At 40.1% G+C, this 24653-nt stretch overlaps 1 protein-coding gene across 1 annotated transcript in view; it reads right to left on the bottom strand.

Moving 5' to 3' along the window:
- Positions 1 to 2799: 2799 nt before the first annotated feature.
- The window catches only part of si:dkey-151g10.3 (serine/threonine-protein kinase WNK1), a 63202-nt gene continuing 41348 nt past the window's right edge, over positions 2800 to 24653 (bottom strand). The window contains exons 5-25 of the mRNA XM_047366552.1: positions 24139 to 24296; positions 23898 to 23986; positions 23595 to 23814; positions 23085 to 23412; positions 22075 to 22193; positions 21803 to 21970; positions 18053 to 21340; positions 16942 to 16985; positions 16629 to 16764; positions 15634 to 15750; positions 15443 to 15544; positions 15308 to 15353; positions 15055 to 15210; positions 13025 to 14877; positions 12608 to 12854; positions 9183 to 9265; positions 8771 to 9099; positions 8432 to 8664; positions 8274 to 8342; positions 7760 to 7917; positions 2800 to 6980 (exon numbers count right to left, since the gene is read on the bottom strand). Coding sequence (XP_047222508.1) covers positions 6438 to 6980; positions 7760 to 7917; positions 8274 to 8342; positions 8432 to 8664; positions 8771 to 9099; positions 9183 to 9265; positions 12608 to 12854; positions 13025 to 14877; positions 15055 to 15210; positions 15308 to 15353; positions 15443 to 15544; positions 15634 to 15750; positions 16629 to 16764; positions 16942 to 16985; positions 18053 to 21340; positions 21803 to 21970; positions 22075 to 22193; positions 23085 to 23412; positions 23595 to 23814; positions 23898 to 23986; positions 24139 to 24296 — 8486 coding nt within the window. The 3' untranslated portion in view covers positions 2800 to 6437. The remainder of the gene's footprint in view (positions 6981 to 7759; positions 7918 to 8273; positions 8343 to 8431; positions 8665 to 8770; positions 9100 to 9182; positions 9266 to 12607; positions 12855 to 13024; positions 14878 to 15054; positions 15211 to 15307; positions 15354 to 15442; positions 15545 to 15633; positions 15751 to 16628; positions 16765 to 16941; positions 16986 to 18052; positions 21341 to 21802; positions 21971 to 22074; positions 22194 to 23084; positions 23413 to 23594; positions 23815 to 23897; positions 23987 to 24138; positions 24297 to 24653) is intronic.

Genomic DNA, 24653 nt, shown 5'->3' with positions numbered 1-24653 from the left:
TTTCTATATCTATATATAGATTTCTATATCTATAGATATCTCTCTATATATCTCTCTCTCTATCTATATATATCTATATCTATATAGATATATATATCTATATCTATATAGATATATCTATATAGATATAGATATAGATCTATATAGATATAGATCTATATCTATATAGATATATATATCTATATGGATATATATATCTATATAGATATATATCTATATCTATATAGATATATATATCTATATGGATATATATATCTATATAGATATAGACATATATCTATATAGATATATATCTATATCAATATAGATATCTCTTTATATATAGATATATATATATATCTATATAGATATAGATATCTCTTTATATATAGATATATATATCTATATAGATATAGATATATATATCTATATCTATATAGATATATATCTATATAGATATAGATCTATATAGATATATATCTATATAGATATAGATATACAGGGGTTTGACAATGAAACTGAAACACCTGTCATTTTAGTGTGGGAGGTTTCATGGCTAAATTGGACCAGCCTGGTAGCCAGTCTTCATTGATTGCACATTGCACCAGTAAGAGCAGAGTGTGAAGGTTCAATTAGCAGGGTAAGAGCACAGTTTTGCTCAAAATATTGAAATGCACACAACATTATGAGTGACATACCAGAGTTCAAAAGAGGACAAATTGTTGGTGCACGTCTTGCTGGCGCATCTGTAACCAAGACAGCAAGTCTTTGTGATGTATCAAGAGCCACGGTATCCAGGGTAATGTCAACATACCACCAAGAAGGACGAACCACATCCAACAGGATTAACTGTGGATGCAAGAAGAAGCTGTCTGAAAGGGATGTTCAGGTGCTAACCCGGATTGTATCCAAAAACATAAAACCACGGCTGCCCAAATCACGGCAGAATTAAATGTGCACCTCAACTCTCCTGTTTCCACCAGAACTGTCCATCAGGAGCTCCACAGGGTCAATATACACGGCCGGGCTGCTATAGCCAAACCTTTGGTCACTCATGCCAATGCCAAACGTCGGTTTCAATGGTGCAAGGAGCGCAAATCTTGGGCTGTGGACAATGTGAAACATGTATTGTTCTCTGATGAGTCCACCTTTACTGTTTTCCCCACATCCAGGAGAGTTACGGTGTGGAGAAGCCCCAAAGAAGCGTACCACCCAGACTGTTGCATGCCCAGAGTGAAGCATGGGGGTAGATCAGTGATGGTTTGGGCTGCCATATCATGGCATTCCCTTGGCCCAATACTTGTGCTAGATGGGCGCGTCACTGCCAAGAACTACCGAACCATTCTTGAGGACCATGTGCATCCAATGGTTCATTGTAACCTGAAGGCGGTGCCGTGTATCAGGATGACAATGCACCAATACACACAGCAAGACTGGTGAAAGATTGGTTTGATGAGCATGAAAGTGAAGTTGAACATCTCCCATGACCTGCACAGTCACCAGATCTAAATATTATTGAGCCACTTTGGGGTGTTTTGGAGGAGCGAGTCAGGAAACGTTTTCCTCCACCAGTATCACGTAGTGACCTGGCCACTATCCTGCAAGAAGAATGGCTTAAAATCCCTCTGACCACTGTGCAGGACTTGTATATGTTATTCCCAAGACGAATTGATGCTGTATTGGCCGCAAAAGGAGGCCCTACACCATACTAATAAATTATTGTGGTCTAACACCAGGTGTTTCAGTTTCATTGTCCAACCCCTGTATATCTATATAGATATCTCTATATATATGTATATATATAGAGATATCTATATATATACACATATATATAGATATAGATATCTCTCTCTCTATATATATATATATATATAGATATATAGAATTTTTTTAAAACATCTAGTTTATGAATACATGAACCCATTTAATAACCCAGTGCACACTTCATTCCAGTTCGTGGCCATAATGCACCAAATCATTGCTCGCCAACCGCCATTAAAGAAGTAGATGATGTGTTCAGGGTGTTGTGCAGTGTTAGTAAGCAAAAAATACATCCTTTTACTTATGTTTTAATTTAGGACTGATCAGAACAGATCACCTTCCACATGTTTGGAGTGTCTCCTCCACGGCCTCTCTGATTTATGCTCTTCTTGCTCAAACTGTCATTTCAAGTGGACAGCCATACTTGTGCTCCTAGATGTGTTTAAATAGCTTTTTATAACCTAAACCTGCTTTAAACCTCTCCAAATCACTGTCCCTGACCTGTCTGCTGCGTTCCTTGGTCTTTGTGATGCTGTTTGTTCACCAATGTTCTCTAGCAAAGCTCTGAAGCCTTCGCACAATAGTTGGATTTGTATTTTAGATTCAACTACACACAGGTGGCCTCTATTTCCTAAAAAGGTCATTTCTGGAGCCATTTGATTGCATTGAATTTTACTTAGGGGTATCAGATTAAAAGATTCAACATGTTTCAGATTTTTATTTGTAAAAAATTATGTAGTAGTTCAAGGGTATGAGGTATTGTACAGTCGAGTAATACTTATAACTCAACATTAAAATATTTTATTGAACATTTGCATGAATGTGTTCTAATATTTTAACAGTTTTCCCTTAAAATGTTTCCTTCTGTTCTGACAAAAGAAAGAGCTAAAGTGAAACCAATCTTCAAACCTGTATGACTGATCTCAAGTTTAGACTGACACTGGGCTGTCAAAGTTGGTATAGATCTGTTTGTTTGGCCTTTAGGACAAATAGGCCAGTTAGAATGATGTATTGTCAATCCACAAAAACCTCACTTTTGAAGTAACATAGGGAAATAAAAACAGGTTTTGCATTATTTATTTCGATTAGTTACAAAAGAAAAAAAAAAATCAACAATTGAATTAGTTACAATTTACAGAGGCTGAAACATATTTTCTGGAATTTCTCTAGATTTTCTTTTCCCACCAATATACTTTTATCAGTCCTTCTCAGTCATGTCATTTTGGGACTCCAAAGATTGTTGTTGCATTACTTGGTGTATTATAATAAACACGGAGCAGTGCAAGAAAGCTGGTGTCAATTAATGTAGTACAATTCAAAGCACTATTATTCAGTAGTGAAGTAAAATTTTAGAAATTGGCAATTTTCTCTAGAAATATCTGAAAATGCCCTAATTGTCTGACAAGGTGTTATATATCAAGACAGGAAGGGCCGTGAAAACAGAGATGAAAACTAGTGTTTTCTAATTTTTAATAATTTCAGTTTTATAATGATGAGCATACATTTTTTACAGTTTGTACAATCCCATTTCAAAATACAAAAATAATCTTTATCTTTTAGATAACAATTCAGTTACACTCAAAAAGACAAAGTAGGCTTCATCATCATGACCAAAAAAATCCTGTTAGACACGTTAGTATCAGACATCACAGCACAGTATCTCACTTTCACTAGTAATGCACTACATCTTTGTAAAAATGTTGGAAGTCTTGAAAAGCTAAAAATACAAGAAACCTTTCAAATCATACTCTACAATATGTAGTTTGTCAACCACACCCTTTAGTATGAACTAGTCCTCCGTAACCATGTTTTATTTCTCTCTGACTGACAATTTTCATTACCTTGTGCAATCTCTCTATAACCAATAAAACAGAATTCTGTTTTGACTACAGTGTGAGCTAATTTTAGCAACACCTTACGATCGATGTTCAAACATGCTTGTAAATAAGTGTAATGTTAAATCATCAAACAGTTTGGTAATATATCAGCTGCTGATATAATAATCTGCATTTCTTTGCCTGTACACTTGAAATGGGTTAAAAAGAGGGTCCTACATGTTTCATTTGTCCTAGGCCTGATTGACTCGAAGATTAGGAGCAAGCACTGAACAGTTTACAACTAAAATAAGAAATGATAAACAAAATACAGTGCCTTGAAAAAGTATTCACACCCTTTTATATTTTCTATCACAACCAAAAAATTCAATAAATTACATACATATCTCATGTGATAGACCAACACAGAATTGTGCATAGCTGTGAAGTAAAAGGAAAATAATAGATGGCTTTACAACATTCTGAAAAGTGTGGCATGAATTTGTTTTGAGCCCAATTTACTTGCTCCCTCTTAAATAAATTCTAGTGCAACCAACTGCTATCAAATGTGACCCAATTAGTAAAAAGTGTGCAAGTCATTTAATCTCAGTATATATCTAGCTGTTCTGTGAAGCCTTCAGAGGTTTGATAGAGAACATTAGAGAACAAACAGCATTGTGAAGACCAAGAAACACCGCAGACAGATCAGAGATGAAATCATGGAGAAGTTTAAAGCAGGGTTGGGTTCTAAAATATCCCAATCAGTCAACTATTCGTCATGTATTCCACAAATCTGGTATTCACGGAGAAGTGGCAAGATTGCTGAACTATGGAAAGAAAGCCCAAAAAAAATCCCCCCAGTAGTTTGCCAGAAGCCATGAATGGGGCACAGCAAACATGTGAAAGACAGCGCTCTCGTCAGATGAGAGTAAAACTGAACTTGTATGCAAAATGTGTGGTGCCACACCCTGAACAAGGAATGTCCAGTCAAAGCTGTGGGGATGCTTTTTGTCACCACTGACAGAGAAGCTGGTTGGAGGTGATGTGAAGACGGAAGGAGCTAAATACTGGGATTTATTGGAGAAAAACACATTGGAGGCTGCAATACTTGAGAAGGTTCACCTTCTAGCAGAACAACAATCCTAAACATACAACCAGAGCCATAATGGTCAGATCACATAATATTTATGTTAGAAAGGCCTAAACCTAAATATGAAAACTGAGCATCTGTGGCATGACCTGCAAATTGATGTCCACAAAAAGTCCACACCATTTCTGACTGAGAAGAATCTTTTGAGAAGAAGAATGGGGAAAAATCTTTAGATACAAGGAGCTGTTAAATACATACCTCAAAAGACTTGCATTGACTCAGGAGAGTTAATTTATATGAATGTCCCACTTTTTAGATTATTCGTAAATACATTTGAAAAACAACATTCCTTCAACTTACCTACTTTGCACTGGTCTATCACAAAAAAGTTCAAATAAAATACAGTAACGTTTGTGGTTGTGGCAAAGCATTTAAAGGGTATTAGCACTTTTACAAGGCACTGTAACAACTGAATATGGTTTTCACAACCATATTCAGCATCAAACTTACAACCATTAGGACCTAATAATTTTATTACTATTTGTTACTCGAGGAGGCAAGCCTAGAACAGAGGCAGAGTAAACATTTCCACACAGTGAGTGAAAACAGTGACATCTGAGAGGCTGCTTTCAATGGAAGAAAATGGATGCAATTCATGTTGCAGGATACAATAAGTCTCTCACCATTTACTTCCTTCAAACAGACATACAGTTATGCACCCACAATAATACAGTAATTATCAAAGGCAACACTGAAATTACTAATTCAATATGGTTTCCCCAGTTTTTATTAACTTGACTTTTTTTTTCCATCTTTGTCTTCAACATGACCCCAGATTGATATGGAGAGCCCAAATTGTATCTAATGATACAAATATTACCCTCTTAGACTCCAAACACTGAGGTCATGAGTGTACTGCAGGTGGAGGCAGTTTCCACTCAAAAAAATCCCAATTAGTCATGAGGTCATGCAGTATTGAGTGAAAAGTATTCAGATCTTTACTGAACACTAAATATAATTTTGAACTGTTACTACTATAAAGACAAAATGACTCAAAGGACATGCTGTACCAAACACAACAGTAGATACGTTTTAGATTGCATCGTGGGAGATGAGAATAGCCACGCAGACTGACCACGCTTAATTGTGTAATTGACTGTTTAATTTATCTCCATTATGTATTGTGCTGCAAACCTAGTTAAAAATCATATACAAATGTATTTATGGGTCTGGCAATAATCACCGTATCGCTACAAAAAATGCTGTATGCTTTTCAGACAAATGAACATGCTGATCAGCTTAGATGACCATTATTAATTGCACTTATAAATGTGATTTTTCACTGTAAGCGCTGGCTTATTGAGCCCAAAATACTGCCACAGTAAAATGATTTATCCTTGTTGTCTCTGCTTTCCAGATCCAGCGGAGTTGGTTTGCGAATAAAAAGAAGAGTTTTCTTTCTCTTTCCAAGGACATCAAGTGATATGTTCTCAAATATTTAACAAACACTGGGGCCACACTCAAAAATCCACACCCATACATTAAAGATGTTTATACATCAATATCCAGTCATTCGTAACTCCAACCACTGAGTTTTATATTAATCTGTTATTTTTCCTTTCACATTTACTTTCTTTCTTATCCTGACCATGCTGGAAATATTTATTCATTTCACTCACAGGTTCCCCACACAAATAACACCTAATTAACACTACCAATGAATCTGATTTACATTTGGACTCACACGGTATTACCATCTCTTGGTACTAATTTATCTCTCAATTGCCTTTGTTTCATTTTTGTCCCAAAGGAAGGGTAGAGGTGGGGGCTGTTGGGTAAATCTTGGCACTAGAAGGTAGAGCAGCAGTTGAGCAAAGTGAGGAACAAGTAGAAGAGGTGGAGGAACAGGAGCAAAATACACCCCTTATAACTGCGGCGCTGTCAGTGGGTACATTGGGTCCACCGCCATGCAGCAGAGATGGGGCTGTGGACACTGGTAACGTGGGGATTTGGGAAGGCAGCAGCGGTTGGCTTTGAGGTGTTGGTTGGGGCAGCAGGATGGTGGGTTGCGTCTGTGACTGTATGGAGGTTTGCATCCGAGGTTGTGGCATTTGCTGGCACAGAGGGGACTGCTGATAGGTCATCTGCTGAAGGGGAGGAGGCTGATGGAGGTGTAAACTTTGATGCATCTGTGGTACTTTAGCCATGTTTGATTGTGAAGGTGGAGGAACTGAAGAGGACAGGGAGTTCAGGGTTCCTCCACCTGCATACGGAGAGGAAGATAAGGGTGCCTGCGGGTTCAGCTGGGCAGCTGGAAACCAGCCTGGTCGAACCCCCTGTAACCAGTAAAACAATGAATACAGTGAGAATCTTTTTTGTTCGTTTTAATTTACCAAAAGTATTTACATCCATGTAGGTTTTACTAAATTTGCAGCAATCCTTCTAAGACAAGGCCGTCCACCTAAACTGACAGGGCGGTCAAGGAGAGTATTAATCAGAGAACCAGACAAGAGGCCCATGGTACCTCTACAGGGGCTGCAAAGGACCATAACTCAGAAGGAACAATCTAACAACACGATAAGTTACAGCTGCATACTCCACAAATATGGCGTTTCGGAGGGAGTGAATTTAAGAAAGTCATAATAAGTCCTGTTTAATTTTTGCTATAAGCCATGTAGGGGTCTAAGCCAGCATGTGGAAGAAAGAGCTCTGGTCAGATGAGACAAAAGACCTGATGGTGGCAGCATGGTGTAGCACGGGACTTCCCTTAAAAAGAGATGCAGCTGTTCTTGGAGCAAAAGGTGGGTCTACTAAGAATTCACCAAAGGAGCCCAAGCACATATGCTTGCCAAACGTTTCAGTTTTTCATTTGTAAAAAAATCAGAAAACAATGCATCGGTTTCCTTCCACATCATACTTGTGAGTTACATTGTGTTTATTTATCACACAACATCCAGATAAAACATGCTGAAGTTTGTGGCGACAAACCCAGACGTTATGAACACTTCTTCAAGCTACTGTAAACATTTACGTAATCATATTCTATATTGATCTAATTTATTCTAACACGTAGGTTTGTGCTCTGTATTATGTCTTTTATTGTGTTTAGTCATACCTCTGCAGACTGGCTCCAGCCTCCCTGTACCTGCTGAATCTGCTTGATTTGATTAAGTGAAGGCTTGATCGGAGCAGGACCCGGTGTCTCCTTTGTCCAGTTGTCAACAAGCTTGTGCAGTTCATCTGTGAATGTGCTTTTCCTTGATGGGCTGTGATCTGTAGAAAGATGAAATGATTAATGGTTTACTGACATGATTTGTGTTGAGCTTCTTTAAAATTTGTGTGTCTTTTTTTAAATTTCCTGCACGGATAAATACATGAAAGGACAAATTGATGGATGGATGAATGACTGATGAATGTTGAACAAACAGATGGATGATAAAGTGGTGAAGAGTGAAGTGGTGAAGAGATACATCTTTTAAACATCTGGTAGGTTATTAAAGTTTGGAATAACACATATTTTTACAAAATTTATTTCCTTTGTCCATTTTTAATCAGACCTGAAATAATACTTCAATCACATTTTCAGACTCAGTAGGAAGCCTTGATTAATCACTAAAACTTGAACCTACCTTTTTTATCAGGCACTGCAGAGCAGAGCCTACCCTGTTCACCACCTAAATAACTACTTGACGGAATCCCTAGAAGACACAAACAAGCATTCAGATACATTGAGAGCAACAATACACTTTGCAAAACATGGGAAAAATATGGCTCACAGTCGCCTAACCAGATTGTGGAACTCCAGTGTTGTCCATGTGAGAGTGAGGCCGGGACCGCAGCTTAGCTTTGGCTAGCCTGGGCCTGCGTGGAGAAATGACAGGTGGTGTAGCAGGGAGAGGTGTTCGACAAAGAGAGGCAGGTAAACTTTGTCTTTGGTCTTTGAGAGAACGAAGCTGTCTGTAGAACTCTTGAAGTTCTCTATTCTGCTGGGCCTGAAGGAAAACAACTTCCCTGATGTGCCTACAGGGACAATGATGTGCAAAAATAATAAGACAAAAATGCAAATACATTTAATTTAGATTAAAAACATGTTTTAAAACAATTCAAAGGTTTCTGTGTCACTGACTTTTCTCTGAGCTTCTGTAACTCTCTTCTTAGCCCTTCATCCTCCAGCTCACTCCCATCATCATCATCACTGCTGCCAAGCGGGGAGTGGCTGTGCCCAAAACCTCGAGAAGGGTAGCCCTTCATCTTACTGTCTTCTTTATCCCATTTCTTGGCCTGAGTTTTCCTCCTATCTCGTCCCAAATCAAGAGACACTGGTGAGCTGTCAGTCTGTCTATCTTCTTTCTTTGTCACAGTCTGTGTTACAGAGAAACGTCCCACTTTCCTATGAGTGCTACCATGGGCTGATGGCAGATATTTTGGGGGAGAGGTCTGGGGAACTGGATTGATCTAATAACAAACATGGTAAGATATTTAGTGCAGGTTCAGACTGAAAAACAATACAAGCTTAAGTCAGGATACATGACTCCAACCTGAAATCGTCCTTTGCGCAACTGAGGTGAACTTAATGGTGTCTCCTTATCACCTTCAAGTGCCTGATGGCTTGAATTTCCCTCTGATAAAGAGATGGGTGAAAAACAAAAAGAAGAGGCAAAGACAAAGACAAGAATGCAGAAACATATAAATAAAATGTGATGAACACACCAAATCAATGCAGGAAAAAAATCACATTGAGAAACAAAAACACACAGAACAAGTAAGTTAGCAACTTTACAATATTGTAGATTTTCATCTTGTGAAATTTGTTTTGTATCTTATTTAATAAGATATGAACATCAATCTGAAGAACAAAATTAAGCTTTTGTGGATGTAAATGGATTTAAATAAAAACAAGGGCTGGCTGAGAGGAGTGGAAAATGTTTCTCTCATTTAAAAGAAAGCCATTCCTCAAGCATTTAAAAAATCTAGATGTGAAATATTGTGCACCCAACAAACCCTCAGATTCATATTTGTTCTCCCTTTATAATCATTGACAAACCCACAACGAAATGTGCGATATCCCCTTTAAGAACCGCACCAAGATTTACAGTGCCTTGGAAAGGTATTCTAACACCATGAAATTCAGTCACGTTACAACCACAAACGGCAATATATTTTATTGGCATTCTATGTGATAGACCAACACAAGTTAGTGGATAATTGTAAAAGTGAAGGAAAATGACACATTAGGTTTCAAAGCTTTTTACCAATAAAGAAAAAAAAATGTCTACCAGCTATGCACATTTTGAGACAAAAATGTTTCTCCTGGGTGCGTCGCTGGTGGTGCACGTGACCCATATACAGAGGCTATGGTCCTCAAAGTGACTGTCGAAGTTCGAGTCCCAGATCCGGAGACTTTTGCCGAATGTCTTCCACCTCTCTCTGCCCCTCTTTCCTGTCTGCCTACTGTTGAAAAATGAAAAATAAAGCCTCTAGTGCCGAAAAAATATCTTAAAAAAACGTTTCTCCCTGGTTTGCAATTTGTTTTGCTCTTCCCATCAACTCCAACAACCTCTGTTGAAAAAAATCCTTCCCACAGCATGATGCTGCCCCCACCGTGTCTCACCCGAAGGATGGCAGGTTCAAGGTGATGTACTGGATTAGCTTGGCTGTGTTTTGCATGTAGGCCAGAAAGTTCATTTCTGATCTCACCTGTGCAAAGGACCACCTTTAACATGTTTGCTGTGTCCTCTGGCTTGTGCCAAACTGCAAATGTGACTTTTTATAACCTCAACAATGGCTTTCTTCTTTTTGTGCTGGTCTATCCTAATAAATCCCAATAAAATGGAAGATGGTTGTTGTAACGTGACTCAATGTAAAAAAGCTTAACAGATTTGAATATTTTTGCCAGGCACTATATAGTAAATGTGTTTGATACTAAAGATTAGCATTACAGCAAAGTGTAGACATGTATAATCATCACAAATTTAAGTTAACCATTAAAATGGTTAAATACACTTACAAGCAAAAAAAATACATTAATGAAATTATTATATAAAACAAAACACTGAAGTTTGTTATAAGTGTTACTTACAGATAATGGTCCATTATTAGTCACTGGTGTGGGACATAACAAAGGTGCTCATGCATGTGCTCTTGTGGCAGAGGCTCTATGCTACTGCTATACAAGTAACACATTTAAAGACATAAACATGCAAGATGGATGGAGTATGTTAACAACATGATGCAGTCTAGATACATGAACAGCTTACAGGTACAATCCTAGCCATAACTGTCGGGCCGTGGCAGCTCACTGCTAGCTGCTGAAAGGCTTTTGTTCTCAGAATTTCAGAATTATTCTGGAGTTCATTTAGTTTTTCTAGCAATGCTTGGCTTATACTGAATTCTGATGGAGGCTTGTAACCATGATTAGTTTTAAACCATTTCCTGCATGAAAAGCTGACTTTGGGTTATACGAACCTTAACTATGAAAGACAATCTACAGGCTTGTCTTTGATAAACAAAAACACTCGCTTGCTACTTAATGTTAATTGGTTATAAGATTATCCACAAGATGGTTCTTTTCATTTCATTCTTTTCATTCCTTTTCTGCTTGTAACGTCCAACCATAACTCCAATCAAATTCGGTGAAAATTAACATATTCTGCAAGTCACTGAATTCTGATTTAATTACATTTTACATCCCAACCTTCCTAAGATCCAAGGTTGCCCCGTAATTTTAGGATTTTGTGTATAATATAAATATCTCAGATTATTTTATACAGAATTCCAAGTATGCCATATCATTAATGCACAAAATATTGTAATAGTTGCATCTTCTACAAACTTAAACTATGGCCTTACTACTCAATGCTACAAACCCATAAAGAAAGCGCACATGGCTTCTGAATAAAACCAGATCACATTTTAGGTGACTTGCAAAGTAGTCACACCTTTTATAGGGATTTTAACTTAGAAACTAACAAAGTAGTTCATATTTGAGTGATAAAAGGAAAAGGATATATGGTTTTTCAAATTCTTTATAAAATATGAAAAGTATCTTTGTTTTAGACCCCCTAGTTGATATTTTGTATGGTATTACATCTGGAAATCTTTTGGGTTATGTCTCTACGCTCATTTTTGCCCTCTCTGTATGTCTACGGTTGTTTTCCTGTTGGAAGGTGAACTTTCACCCTAGACTCGATTCTTTTGCAGCCATTAACAGGTTTTGTTCCAGAATTGCCATGTACTTGGCTCCATTCATCTTTCCATTTAACTCTGCTTGCTACACTGTTCCAGCTGAATAAAGCATTTCCACAGCATCATCCTGCCACTCTATGTGTTACCGTGGGAATGGTGTATTCAGAGTGATGCACACTGGTATTTTTTCCACCATTCAAATGCATGCCACACTTTCCACATTTTTACTAGTAAAAAACTTGAAAACTTTACATCCTTTTCCTTTTCAACAGTCAGAGGGTGAGCTGGATGCTGCTGGTAGTGCCTGGGGGCTTGGGGCAATGAAGCAGGAGGACATAGGAAGAGTCATGTCCGGGGCACAAGTCACAGCTGGGCTTTGCTCCAGAGCTCATCTGCACTTGAAGAGCCTCAAATTTCTGACGCCAACCTCCTCCTAAAATCTGTGCCACCCTTTTCTACACTCCCCTGTTCTGGCCTCAGTCTGTCCCATGCAAAAAGAAAGATTTGCAAGAAAATGAAATATAATGAAAATGATTTCAACCTATACAATACAAACAATAATGTATGCATTGATGTGAAAACCAATATTACATGGGAACTATATACAAAAAAGGGGAAAGAAAAATTTACCTTTACACATAAACATGTTACCCTAGATTTTCATTACTAAAGGTTAAGAAAGCTAAAGTTAAAATTTGTATTAGAGGTTAGATCTAGTTTCATGCCCCAACACCCCATTCTCTTTCTTGTGCTCCCTCACTCCCTAAAAGGACGCTACCTTGTAGGACTCTGGGCTTCTTGAACAAGCTGGCGGAGTGGCGCAGTTTGCATGCCCAGTTTTTGAATTTTCGAGTCCAGGATTTCTTGCTAACCGGATTTCTGATACTAGGACATGTCAGGTTTAGGCCAAAATATCCACCTCCTGCATTGTGCTGATGCTGTCCATGCTGGAGAGAGATGGGTTGCTGATTGAGAGGCCATGATGCATCTCCGATGGCACTGGTGTCAGAGTGTGGGTGTACAGCCTAGAACAGTTAGGACAATTAAGACTGGCAGCATGAATGGGAGACATAAAAAATGGAGCAATATTTAAACAATTACATTTTACAAGTAATTACAGACACCTAAAGGGGAGTGACATTTACATAGAAACTATACACAGCTAATTCAACTATTATTTGTGGTATTAACTTACAGGTACAGTTGATTCTTCTGATACAAATGGGTGCTGGGATCCAGCAGCACCATCCTGACTGGGAGAAAAGAGAGAAGTGGGCTTGGTGGATGAGGCAAAAGCTGAGGCAAGAGAGAGGGCAGGTTGATGCTCATCTGGGCCAGACAGAACAAGGTCTCCCACCTCTGATGAAGCTTCATATCCCCCTCCACCCCTTTCTGGGTCAGGAGAGGTAGAAGATGAACGGGGAGTGGTAGAAGAGGTAGTTGAGGACGGGGTATGGGGGGAGGTGTCTGAAGAAGTGGGAGGTAGGAGAATAGACAAGCGCTGGAGTGCCTGGGGATCAAATGATTCATCGGCAACTGAAGATGGAATAGAGACAGCTCCAGCTGGTGTTGCGCTGCTGCTGGGGTACTCCTGATACAGCAAGTTTCTTAGCTTTTCATCCAAAGTCTTAATACGGTTATCAACAAATTCAATTTTTGGGGGACCTTCGCTGTCTGACTCAGCCACAGAGGATGGCTGACCAGGAGATGGTGTCATTGTGAAAGAGTGGCTGGGTAGGTGGGCTTCAGCTGAGGCGAGATGAAGAGGGGGCAGAGAGGAATCAGATGAAGGGTGAAAGGGGGCAGTAAAGCTGCCTGTATCCTCCGTGACACTCGTTTTTCCTGTAGACATCTCTGACTCTGACATTGGCAAAGAAGACTGCTTCTGACTTGCAAACTGCTGCTGCTTCTGAGATGCATCCACAGTTTTAGCCCTCTCGTATTGCTGCCCCGGGTGTTGAAGCAGTGTCTGTGGTTGCACAGGCTCAGCAGGCATTTGGTTTGGTTGTGGAATCTGATGTTGTGGTACAGGGGTAACATTTAGCTGCGCCTGCTGTTGGAAAAACTGTTGACTTATGGATGTGGGCAACATTTGGCCTTGAGTTGCAACACCCACAAATAGCTGTTGCTGTTCCAGCTGAGGTTGCATCATTTGTTGTTGCTGTATCATCTGTTGCAAAGTCACCTGTTGATGCTTTGGTTCCAGCTGCTGAGACACCATAACAGCCTGAGGTGCCAAAACTTGCTGTGGTAACTGCTGAAACAGAGGCTCTTGAGGCAGCTGTGGGGCATATTGCAGTGGTTGCTGTTGTGGCGCCTGGGGTTCCTGTAGGGGCAATGGTTGCAGAATCTGAAGTGCCTTCGCAGTAGGTTGAAGCAACTCTCTTTGGCCTGATTGAGGCAACACAGACCCCTCAGGAAGCTGTTGTTGAACAGCTATTTGTCTTGGCAGCAGTTGTTGTTCCTGTTGTTGTAGTTGTTCTTGCTGCAGCAAACATTGCTCTTGGTTGCCTTGGCACTGTGATAGGTGTTGTTTTGGTGTTAACATCTGGTTCTGTTGTTCTAATTGCATTGTTAACAGCTGTGGTTGTGTTGGTGTTGCTTGCTGCTGTGATGCAGGCTGCAGCTGTGGTTGCAGGTGGACAGGGGGGGGCATTTGAGAGAACACCTGCTGCTCCTCAATGGGAAGTTGACTTACTGCAGCCAGAGGAGTGGAATGAAAAGAGGCTGAAGACTTTTCGACTGCTGATGGCCTTGATGCAATGCCCATTGTATCTTCGATACTCTGATCTATAGTGGAGCAAACAGTGGTGACTGCAGGGGTTAGGTTACTGGAAACTATGGTGGTGATTGAGGGAGACACAACTGCAGGAGTAGCTTGCAAAGAGGGGAGGTTAGAAACGGTTGGTATTGCTATAGTGGAAAGAGAATTGGGAATCTGGTCAGCTGAAGTGGCAATGACCAGGGCAGAGGCTTGTCCAGAGATGGCTTCAAGGACTGTGGTCTCAGCTACAGTGGCCATGGAGCCAGGGGCTGAGACAGCTGAGGCTGGAGAAGAGGCAGAAGAAAGGGGGATATTGGCGGAAGAAGCCTTTTCAGTAAAGGATTCAAGACTTTGGGATCGATATTTTTCTATAGTTAGAGGAAAACTTGCAGTTAGTTTCTGTTATTCTCTCAGCCATGTTAATAAACCAAAACATTAACACCGACCTAATTTGGGCTCACCTTCATCTTTCTGAGGAGACTGAAGAATTTTTGTCTCAACAGTGGGCGGTGGTGTGACTGCACCCTGGCTAGACAGAGAGTCTCTATGACGAATAGTCTGGTTGATAAAGAAGCGCCAGCGTCCCACTGGGGATGACTGGGGGACTGAGTCCACACCTAAACCATAAAAATAGTTTATTAGATATAAGAATTCAAATTTATTCTCTCATTCTTTCATTTAGGAAGTAAAGATAATATATACCAACAATCTTACCAGAACTAAATGGAGTGCTCACTTGTAACTGGTAGGTTGATCCAGTCTGGAAGGGAAAACAAAAGATAAAACATTTTCGTTATTCATTCAAGACAGTTAAATAGCAGTGACCACGCTTGTTCTACATTATCATACCTGTGTATGTGTCTGAAGAATTTCTTGGGCTTTTTTCACGATCGATATAAGCTCCTCCACAAATTTCTCTTTCTCTAAATCTATGACAAAGTCTTCCTCAACCTAAAATGTACAACCAGACAGCAGTTGCAAAACCTTGTAAGGGCATTTCAGTATGAGTATTAACATCATCAAAACATTGAAAGATTTACCATGTATTCTGCAATATCTTCAGGAGCATCTCCTTCTATATCAAACTTGAATGTTACCATCTTGTTGCTGTGGGTCTCTAACTGACATTCTACCAAATTGTCTCCCTTCCCAGACACCTGTTAGAGTTATAAAAGACAACTAGTAATATACTGGGCAATTAAAAACTGTATACAGTGCCATGACAAAGTATTTGCACCCTTACAACTGTCTTCTGTTTTGATGACAAACATAATACAATAAAATAAAAAATGCAGTTTTCGAAAATTTCATTTATTGGAGGTAAAAACAAACCAACCTGGATGTATGCCCCTTCTAATTGCCTCCTAACCCTAATAACTGCTGTTTTGAGCATGAATGGCCTGTTAAACGTCACACCACAGGATCTGAATGAAATGTTACCCCAGACTTAAACTAGGCCACTTTTCAATCTTAATTTTATTTTGTTCTTCTGAGCTATTCATTGGTGGACCTACTGGTGTACGTTGTATCATTTTCCAGCTACGTAACCCAGATTTGCTTGAGCAATGGTCAGGAGCTGATGGCTGAACATTCTCCTTCAGGTTTTATCACTTATAGCAATTCATCCAGGTCCTAAAGCAGCAAATCAGCCCCGGACCATCATAAATCATTTCTTGATTATTCAGGCCAGGCAGTAATAAGGCCTGTGTGTGGCTAGTGAAATTGAACCAAAAATGTGGTCTATTACAGTTAATTCATCATTCATTTTCACATAAGGCTGGATTGATGTGGATATCTTAGTTATCTTAATAATGAAATCATTATTTGAAAACTACTTTTTGTATTTACTCGTGTTATCTTTGTCTGAATTTAAAATGTGTTTGATTATCAGAAACATGGAGGTGTAGCAAAAAAACCTGAAGAAATCTGTAAAGGAGGAAAAACTTTTTCACAGCAATGTATCTTTTGATGAAAACGTAGATCACAAAATAGGATGGTAATTAATGTCATTAACATGTTGCTTTGGTCTTTTCACCTGGAGCATGCTCAGTTGAAACTGATGTGAACCTTTCTCAGACTTCTGAGAGGAAGGTTTTTTCTGAGACTTTGACTTCTCAGATCTTCCATTTGCCAAATGGTGCACGGTTTCGTCTCCATTGGCTGAAACAGACCTGTGGATAGCAGATGGCAACGATTTATTGTAAAATGAAGATAAGCCACGTTAGTAATTTAAGAAAGAGAGATATTAAAAAGCAAAAGTTGATTATAACATAAAAAAAAAGAAAACATAAAAAAGTCTTCTTTTGCATATTTGTTTGCTGAAAAATGTATTTTAGGAGAAAACATACCCTGTTGAAGAATGACATTCTGCACTTGTCAGGTATGGACCATCCTGCAGAGTTTTTATAGACACAGAGTGGATATAGAGAAAACACATACACACACAAATATCAATTACCATATTAGTTAGAAATCAAGCAATGTTATAATTATGGGTAAAATGACATTATGTTCAACTCTACGCAAAACTATTTAAACTATGGAAAGGGTAAGCACATACATTTTAATATATAAAAAGAGATGGAAGTTTAGCATATGTATTTAATTTATAATATATCCCCAAAGTTGTTTATTCTTGGTGTTTATATAAGTAACAAATAACAAATGAGTAAAAATACCAAATAATTCTTAAACAAACCGGTTGGGATACTTGTATGAACATTTATAATTAGTTCCCTTTGATAAAATAAATTAAAGGAATGTTCAATTACAATACATGTTATAAACATAGGCAAAAAGGCAACTGTTGCTGAGACATTTTGTGCTACTAACACTTCCACCAACTTTAAGCTGCACAAAGTCACACTGACAGTAAAGGCCAAAGACGACATCACTAATTGAAAGTAAAGCTGGGCTGATTGCCTGCCATAGAACTAATTGATTTTTTAATTTTAATTTTCAATTATTTTAAAGGGTTAGGCAATTAGTTCTTGCCTACATCCAGGTGAAACCCATTGTAGAGACTGAATATTTTCCCATAGACACCAAACCAAGTAAAATCTCTGACAAATAGCTTTTGCTAAAAGATATCGAAAGAATAATATCAAGGCTGGAATTTATGTCAGGCATCCTGCAACTAAATACTGGTACAGCATCTCCATAATAGTATCCAGTGTACAACTTGCTTATACTTATGTTATTGTGTAGGAATGTAATCTGATTAAAGTAGTTCATTTGTATGTGTTTATTAGGCTATTCAAAATGTATTTCTTACTGGTAAAGAAGGCTAATAATAAATTAGACCTGCACCCTAAATGGTTATGCCAACTTTTTCAGGAATTAGAATATGTTAGTATAAATCAAAAAGGCAACACATTTTTGAAATACTGTATTTAGTAAGACATTTTAATCATTGGATAGGCATGTCAGTAAATTATTTCAGTGTCATATTTCATGTACCTGAGCCATGGCCGGCATGGAAATGTCACAGTCTTGCAGCGAGGCTTGGGGCAGTTTGGGAGCATTAGAGTCAAGCAATTGTAGTGCACAGACAGGTTGAGGAGAGGCGGGTACAAAGTTGGCATGCCCTGGTAGAGATACCTGGGCTACTGGAGAAGATGTAGGAAGCTCTGCAGCAGGGGCAGGTTGCTGGGGTAGTACAGATGGTAGTGTGGTGGAGGGACATGAAGGGTTGAGGGGTAGTTGTTGTGCAGGGCACATAGCATGAGACAAAAGAGATTCTTCAGAAACTTGCGTCTTGAGATGTGTCTGAGTATGAGAATGAGTTTGTGTTTGAACCTGTGTCTGTGTTTGAGAGTGTGTCTGGGCCTGATGGCAGGATTGTGTATGTGTATGAGCTGGCAATAGCTGTCTGGGATGGTGCTGTGGGGATGGAGGGGCCCCTGCCACTAAGTGACTATACAGAGGGAGGGTCTTATTGGGTGACTGAGGCACAGAAATATTACTGGGTCCTGACTGTGCAGGGGGCTGTATCACCACATGTAACGTAGGGGCGAACTGAGCAGGAAACTGACTTTTGTCAAATGTTGTTAAAGCCTGTGGTAGTGCGGATGGCTGCTGCGTGGGAGTTTGAATGGGCTGTGCTGGTAACTGGAGCTGTGTGGTAAAATTTCCTGGGTGCTCCTGTACTTGAGGAAGATTTTGCTGTTGTTGTTGGAACTGATCAGCAGACTGATGAGGCATAACCGGTTGGGAGGTGGCCTGAATCATGGAAGAGTCCACAGAGCTTCCAAGGAATGTCTGCTGGGCTGCAGCAAGTGGATATAGCGCTGTTTGTCCTGGAACTACACCTTGTCCAGTTTGCGCTGGAAGAGGCACAGCAAGAAGGCTAGCAGGGTCAACTGATGGAATGAAACTCTCTGTTGTTGTCACAGGAATCTCAGCTGAGCCTGGAGACAGAACCGTTTGCTGATACTGCACTACTGGTTGCTGATGCACCTGATTTTGTGAAACATGAGTCATGATGTGCTGCACAGATTGGTTGGCTTGGTGAGGATGTTGTGAGACAAACTGTGGGGTCATTAGGTCAGGGTGAGGATGCCCCTGACAGGGCAATTGGCCTTCAGTTTCTTGTTGAAGCTTGGGCTGGATGGGGCTTTGCATTGGAGCATTGTGTTGAACATAAGTCTCATGTTGTACTGGACTTGGAAGAGAAGCAACTGCAGTTGAAGGTTGAGCAGTGGCTTGGTTTTGTTGGCCCGTCATCTGAATATTGATGTTTGGGACTTGTCCATGTGCAGGCTGGGGCTGTGGAAAAGTTGTGTGTTGAGGCTGAGTCTGAATTAATGACGGAGCAGTTACCTGAGCCTTTGTAGGTGTTAAAGGTCCAGGATAAGTAGCCTGTAAAGAAATGTGCGGGGTCTGCAATACTTGCGTTTTCCCTTGGTTCATGGCTGTTGGGGTAGCTAAACTGACCACAGTTGTAGCTTGAGGGGCTTGGGACACAGACTGGACTAAAAACTGGGGTGGAGTTTGTCCCTGTTGTACTAAGAAAACAGGAGCTGTCTGGACAGGAATAGATGTAGTCTGGAGGGTCACTGGGACCTGAACTTGAGAGATTACTTGACTTTGGTGTTGGAATCCCTCAATGATTGCAGGAACACCAACTGAAAGACGGGTTTCCATGGAGGTGTTGTGCTGTGACTGAGCAACAAAAGCTTGCTGCTGCTGGACAGGCGCAACCTGCTGCTGTTGCTCCATAGTTTCTTGTTTGACTGACTGTCGTACAGACTGAAGAGTGCCAAGTTGAGGATTACACATCTGCTGCATGTTTGCGGTTTGTGGTTGAATCTGCAGCTCGCTGCTTCTTTGAGGTATTGCCATGGGTTCTTGTTTTTCAGCTTGCTGCAGACGCTGGATGATGGCAGCTTGTTGCTGCTGCTGTTGCTCTTGTTGAAGCTTCATTTGAGCCTGTTGCTGTAAAACATCTGCATTTGGTTTATCTAAAGGGACTTGCTGAAGCTGTTTTTCAAGTTGCTTTTGCAACAGCGCTTGCTGCTGCAGATGCTCAAAGTTTTGCTCGAGTTGGACTTGTTGCTGTTGCTGAGTTACCTGTTGTAGCTGGGACTGCGCTAAAATGAACTGCTTTTGCAACTGTTGTTGCATTAATGCTTGTTGCTGTTCCATCTGTTGGAATAAGATTTGCTGTTGTACTTGTTCATTTTTCTGTTGTGTTTGATGAGATTGTTGCTGCTGTATAGCATGTTGTTGCATTTGTCTACTTTGATCTTGTGTTTCTGTTTCTGTTTGGGTTCTTCCTTCCTGCTGCTGTCCCGTTTGCTGAACTAATTGATGTGTCTGCTGTTGTGAGGGAATCTGGGGCCGTTGTTGCAATTGTGCTTGTGTAGGTTGTCCTTGATGCAGAAGACCTTGCTGTTGCTGCTCATATATTGGATGCACAGGAGCTTGCTGCTGATCCAAGATTTGTTTCTGATGCAGTGCTTTCTGCTGCTGGAGCTGACCCTGGTGCTCCTGTTGTTGAAGGAGAGTCATTTGTTGCTGCTGATCAAGCTTCTGGACATACAATGGATGTCTTTCAAGGAGCAACAGATGTTGCTGCTGCAGTAGCTGTTGCTGTTGATGTAAAAGAGATTGCTGTTGCTGAAGCTGTTGCTGTAGTTGTTGTGATTGTCTGAGTGTTTGCTCACAAGTATCTCCTGCGGGTTGCAGTTTATAAGCCTGAGGTTGCTCCCCTGGCTGTGGCACTGATGGAGCTTGAGGCCCCATTCTTGTTTGTGTGGTTATTACTTGCTGTTGAGGAGTTGACTGGATATTTTGGACAGGGTGCTGTACAAAGACCTGCTGCTCAGGCTCATGGTGATGCTTCTGGACAGGTGCAGCTGAAAGGCTATGATGATGCTTGTCTGGTGGCAGATGAGTTGCACTAAACTGTTGCTGTTCAACCGCCGTGGGCTGTTGTGGTTGCTGCTGATGGGTGGAGATCTGGGGACCCATGTCTGCCTGTTGTGGAATAACAACAGGCTGTGTTTGCTGGGGAGCAGAGTGGGGAATAATATCAGTCTGCTGCATGGGAGAGGCAGGTGGCTGAGTCAGCTGAGTGTGGGGCACAACGGTCCCTGCAAGTCCAGCTTGATCAGTGACTGACATGGATGTGGGAAAAACACTTATTGGAGCTTGGGGAGGAACGGCGGGTACGTTTGATTGTGTAGGAGCCATGGGTTCATGAGCAGTAACTGTTTGAAATGCATCAGATGGAAATGTTTGTGACTACTCAGTGATAAAGAAAGAACAAGGATTTGGGTTGAAAGTGGGAAAAGGTGGGGGGAGAAAGCAGTACAAAAATTGTGTTAGGAATAAGCTTTGACAGGGAAAATAAACAAACACATTTGACTGCAGAGATAAGTGTTTTATAAAGCATAACGAGCTTGGATCATAAACTTTAATTGCACTTTGGGGAAGCAAAGCATGATTTTAAAAACACGTTTTCTTGTATCTCACTATCTCTACTCATTAACATCATATGGAAATCATGTTGCAAACGTTCATTGTTGCAAAAGATGGCCAATCTCAGAGTTGAGAGCCCATTGGGGTTGTTTTTTAATATTTAATAATTATAAGAGCTCAACTGAATAAAGCAGTGTGAACATTTATTTTCTTCCATTAGCAGTAATGTCAAGGTTCTGTCCCTTTTTTCACCTGAAAGTATTGTTGCATTACACTCTGTGATACCTGTGGAACAACAGCACTGGGTTGAAGAAATGCCTGGCCAACAGGTCCCCCTTCAGTCCTGGGGATGCACATCTTGGACATACTACCACTCTGAACTAGAGGCAGATTTGGAGCACTTCTAGTCTCGCCAGTGCAGAGTATTTGAGTGTCAGCCAATGCACCAATGATCTGTACCACAAGATGTAAAAGGACTAATTATTTCATAATAGACTGATCCAAATTCAAATGAAACAGAGTTCTATTATTGTTAATAGGCTTAAGCATGGACCTACTGATAACAGAGGTTGGGGAGTTATCTGGGAGTGGGGGTAAGTTTCCCCCTGCTGAGAGAGTGCCTGGCTCTGTCCACTCGCAGAGGATTCACAGCTGGCAGATCCAACACTTTCAATTTCTGAGTAAAAAACAAAATACAAATGAAATGATTACAAGTAATTACAAATGCTTGATCAAGTCATAAGACTCACAAATTTCATTTATATTCAACATCAGATAAAGTGCCTTGCAAAAGAATTAATGCTGATAGAACGTTTTGACCTTTTGTCACATTACAACCACGAAACTCAATGTATTTTATTGGAATATAATGTGACAGTTTTCAATAAAGCCAGATTTTTGAAGAGCACATCAGAAAGTTGTCCTGTCAACAGATTCTCCCAATTGAGTTGCAGAACTGTTCAGCTCTTCCAGATTTATCATAGTTACTTGGCTTCTTCAGTTGTTAATGCTCTTCTTACCCAGCCTGTCAATGTAGATGGACAGCCATGTCTTGGTAGGTTTCTAGTTGTGCCACATTCTTTCTATTATCAGATGATAGATTGAACAGTGATTTGTGAGATCTTCAAACTTTGGGATATATGTTATAACCTAACCCTGCTTTAAACTTCTCCACCTCTTCATCTCTGACATGTCCACTGTGTTTCCGGATCTTCATGATGCTGTTTGTTCATTAAAGCAAAACTCTGAAACCTTTACAGAACAGCTGTATTTATACTGAGATTAAATTACACACTGATGAACTATATGTACTAATCAGGTGACTTCTGAATGCAAGTGGTTGCATTAGATTTAATTTAGAAATATTCAAGTACAAAGAATTGAATACAAATACACGCTTCACACAAACTTTAACAATCTTTTATCATTTTAATTGCACTTCAGCTACATCCTTCTTGGTGCTGTTTTTTGTTTCGGGTTGCAACATGACAAAAAGTGAAAAAAAAAAATCAAGAATCTGAATACTTCAGCAACGCACTGTAGGAAGCAACTTTTTAAACAACTCTACCTGTCAAGCTAAGGGTTGTCACACCAAGGATATGCTGCTGCCTGACATGCTGGTCAACTTCAAGCAGCTCCTCAGAATCCTGAATCACTCCTCCAGCTCCACTTTCGCTCCCTCCTGTTTGTCCAGCTGCCCCAAGCATTAGTGAGGAAGGGCATGAAGGATCAGAAAAGACATAAGAGGTGACGGTAGAGTCTCTTCTGTCATCAAAGCCTTGATTAATAAGCTGCTGCTGTCGGCGCTCTCTTGACTTTTTGATCAGATTCACTCGGTCCCGGATGGATTTTCCCACCACCTTTGCATCACTTTCATGGAAGAAGCCTGACTTCACCTGTGAAAAGTGGGGGTGGGGTGTTAAGGGGACAAAAAGAGATTACTTAATGGATAGTTTTAGCCATCTGGTAAGTAGCTACTAATTTCCTTTTTGACACGTACACAGGTTTTGTAGCATCAAGTTGTGGAGACTTTCTGTTAACCCATTAGATCAACACATAAATTGTTTGTATATCTCACCATTTCTAAAGCTACTTCCTCAGCAATGTCATTCTCCAGGTCATAGGTGAACTCGATGGCTTCATTGTCCTTGTGTTTTCCCTTCAGCTTCTTTGGGTCTTCAACCCAAATTCGGAGAGCCAGGCAATCCTGGGTGCCTTTGTCCTCTTCTGCCAGCTCCACTCTGACTCCTGTGTCTTCTGCAAAGAATGCGTGATTCAAGAGGTCTCTGATAGACAGTCTGTCAAGGGGGAAACAGAAACAAGAGTGTGATCAATACATTTGCGTGACAGATTACAGATATAAAAACAAAAACCTCTTTACCTCTGGCTTTTGTTCTGACGAATGCAGCCTTCAATGATCTCCTTGATTTCTGGGTCATTTACTTTATCAAAGCTGGCTGGTTTTATACCCTGAAGAAACACGATTGACAAAAAAATTAGAGATTTCAAACTATTTAATTTCTTTTGTGCTTAAATATCTTGGATGACAATTTGAGTTAATAGCACTTTCATAAACAATAGTTTTATTTGTCATCAGGAGTATTTCCATCAAAGACACCCACACTTGTGACTTTGCGATAGATCTGAGCAGCATTTTGGCATTCAGAGTAGGGGTATTCTGAAGTAGCCATCTCCAGCATACACATCCCAAAGGCATAAACATCCACAGATTCATCATAGTGCTCCTCATACATCTCTGGAGCCATGAACTCTGGGGTTCCTGTTAAAACAAGAAAGCAGCTTTAAATCAAAAACAGGCCACAAAGATAAATACTAAATACAATCAATTAGTGATCTCCAACTGCAGTCCTTGAGAGGCACTGCCCTGCAAGGTTGAATTACCTCCCCAGCTTCTCCATAAGGTCTCCAGAGGCCTGGTAAAGAGCCATTCATTTTATCCAGATGTTTTAAAACAGCAGTGCATCTAAAACATGCAGGACAGTGGCTCTTAAAGGCTGGAGTTGGAGACCCTCGCTATAAATGCTGCAATATGGCTGCATGACATCTTTAAATACACTGCTCAAAAAAATAAAGGGAACACTTAAACAACACAATATAACTCCAAGAAAATCAAACT

This window comes from Girardinichthys multiradiatus, chromosome 1 (assembly GCF_021462225.1).
Source record: "Girardinichthys multiradiatus isolate DD_20200921_A chromosome 1, DD_fGirMul_XY1, whole genome shotgun sequence".
In the NCBI taxonomy this organism is placed as follows: domain Eukaryota; kingdom Metazoa; phylum Chordata; class Actinopteri; order Cyprinodontiformes; family Goodeidae; genus Girardinichthys; species Girardinichthys multiradiatus.
Note: the sequence above shows the minus strand (reverse complement) of the source record. Positions and strands in the feature narration are given on the sequence as shown.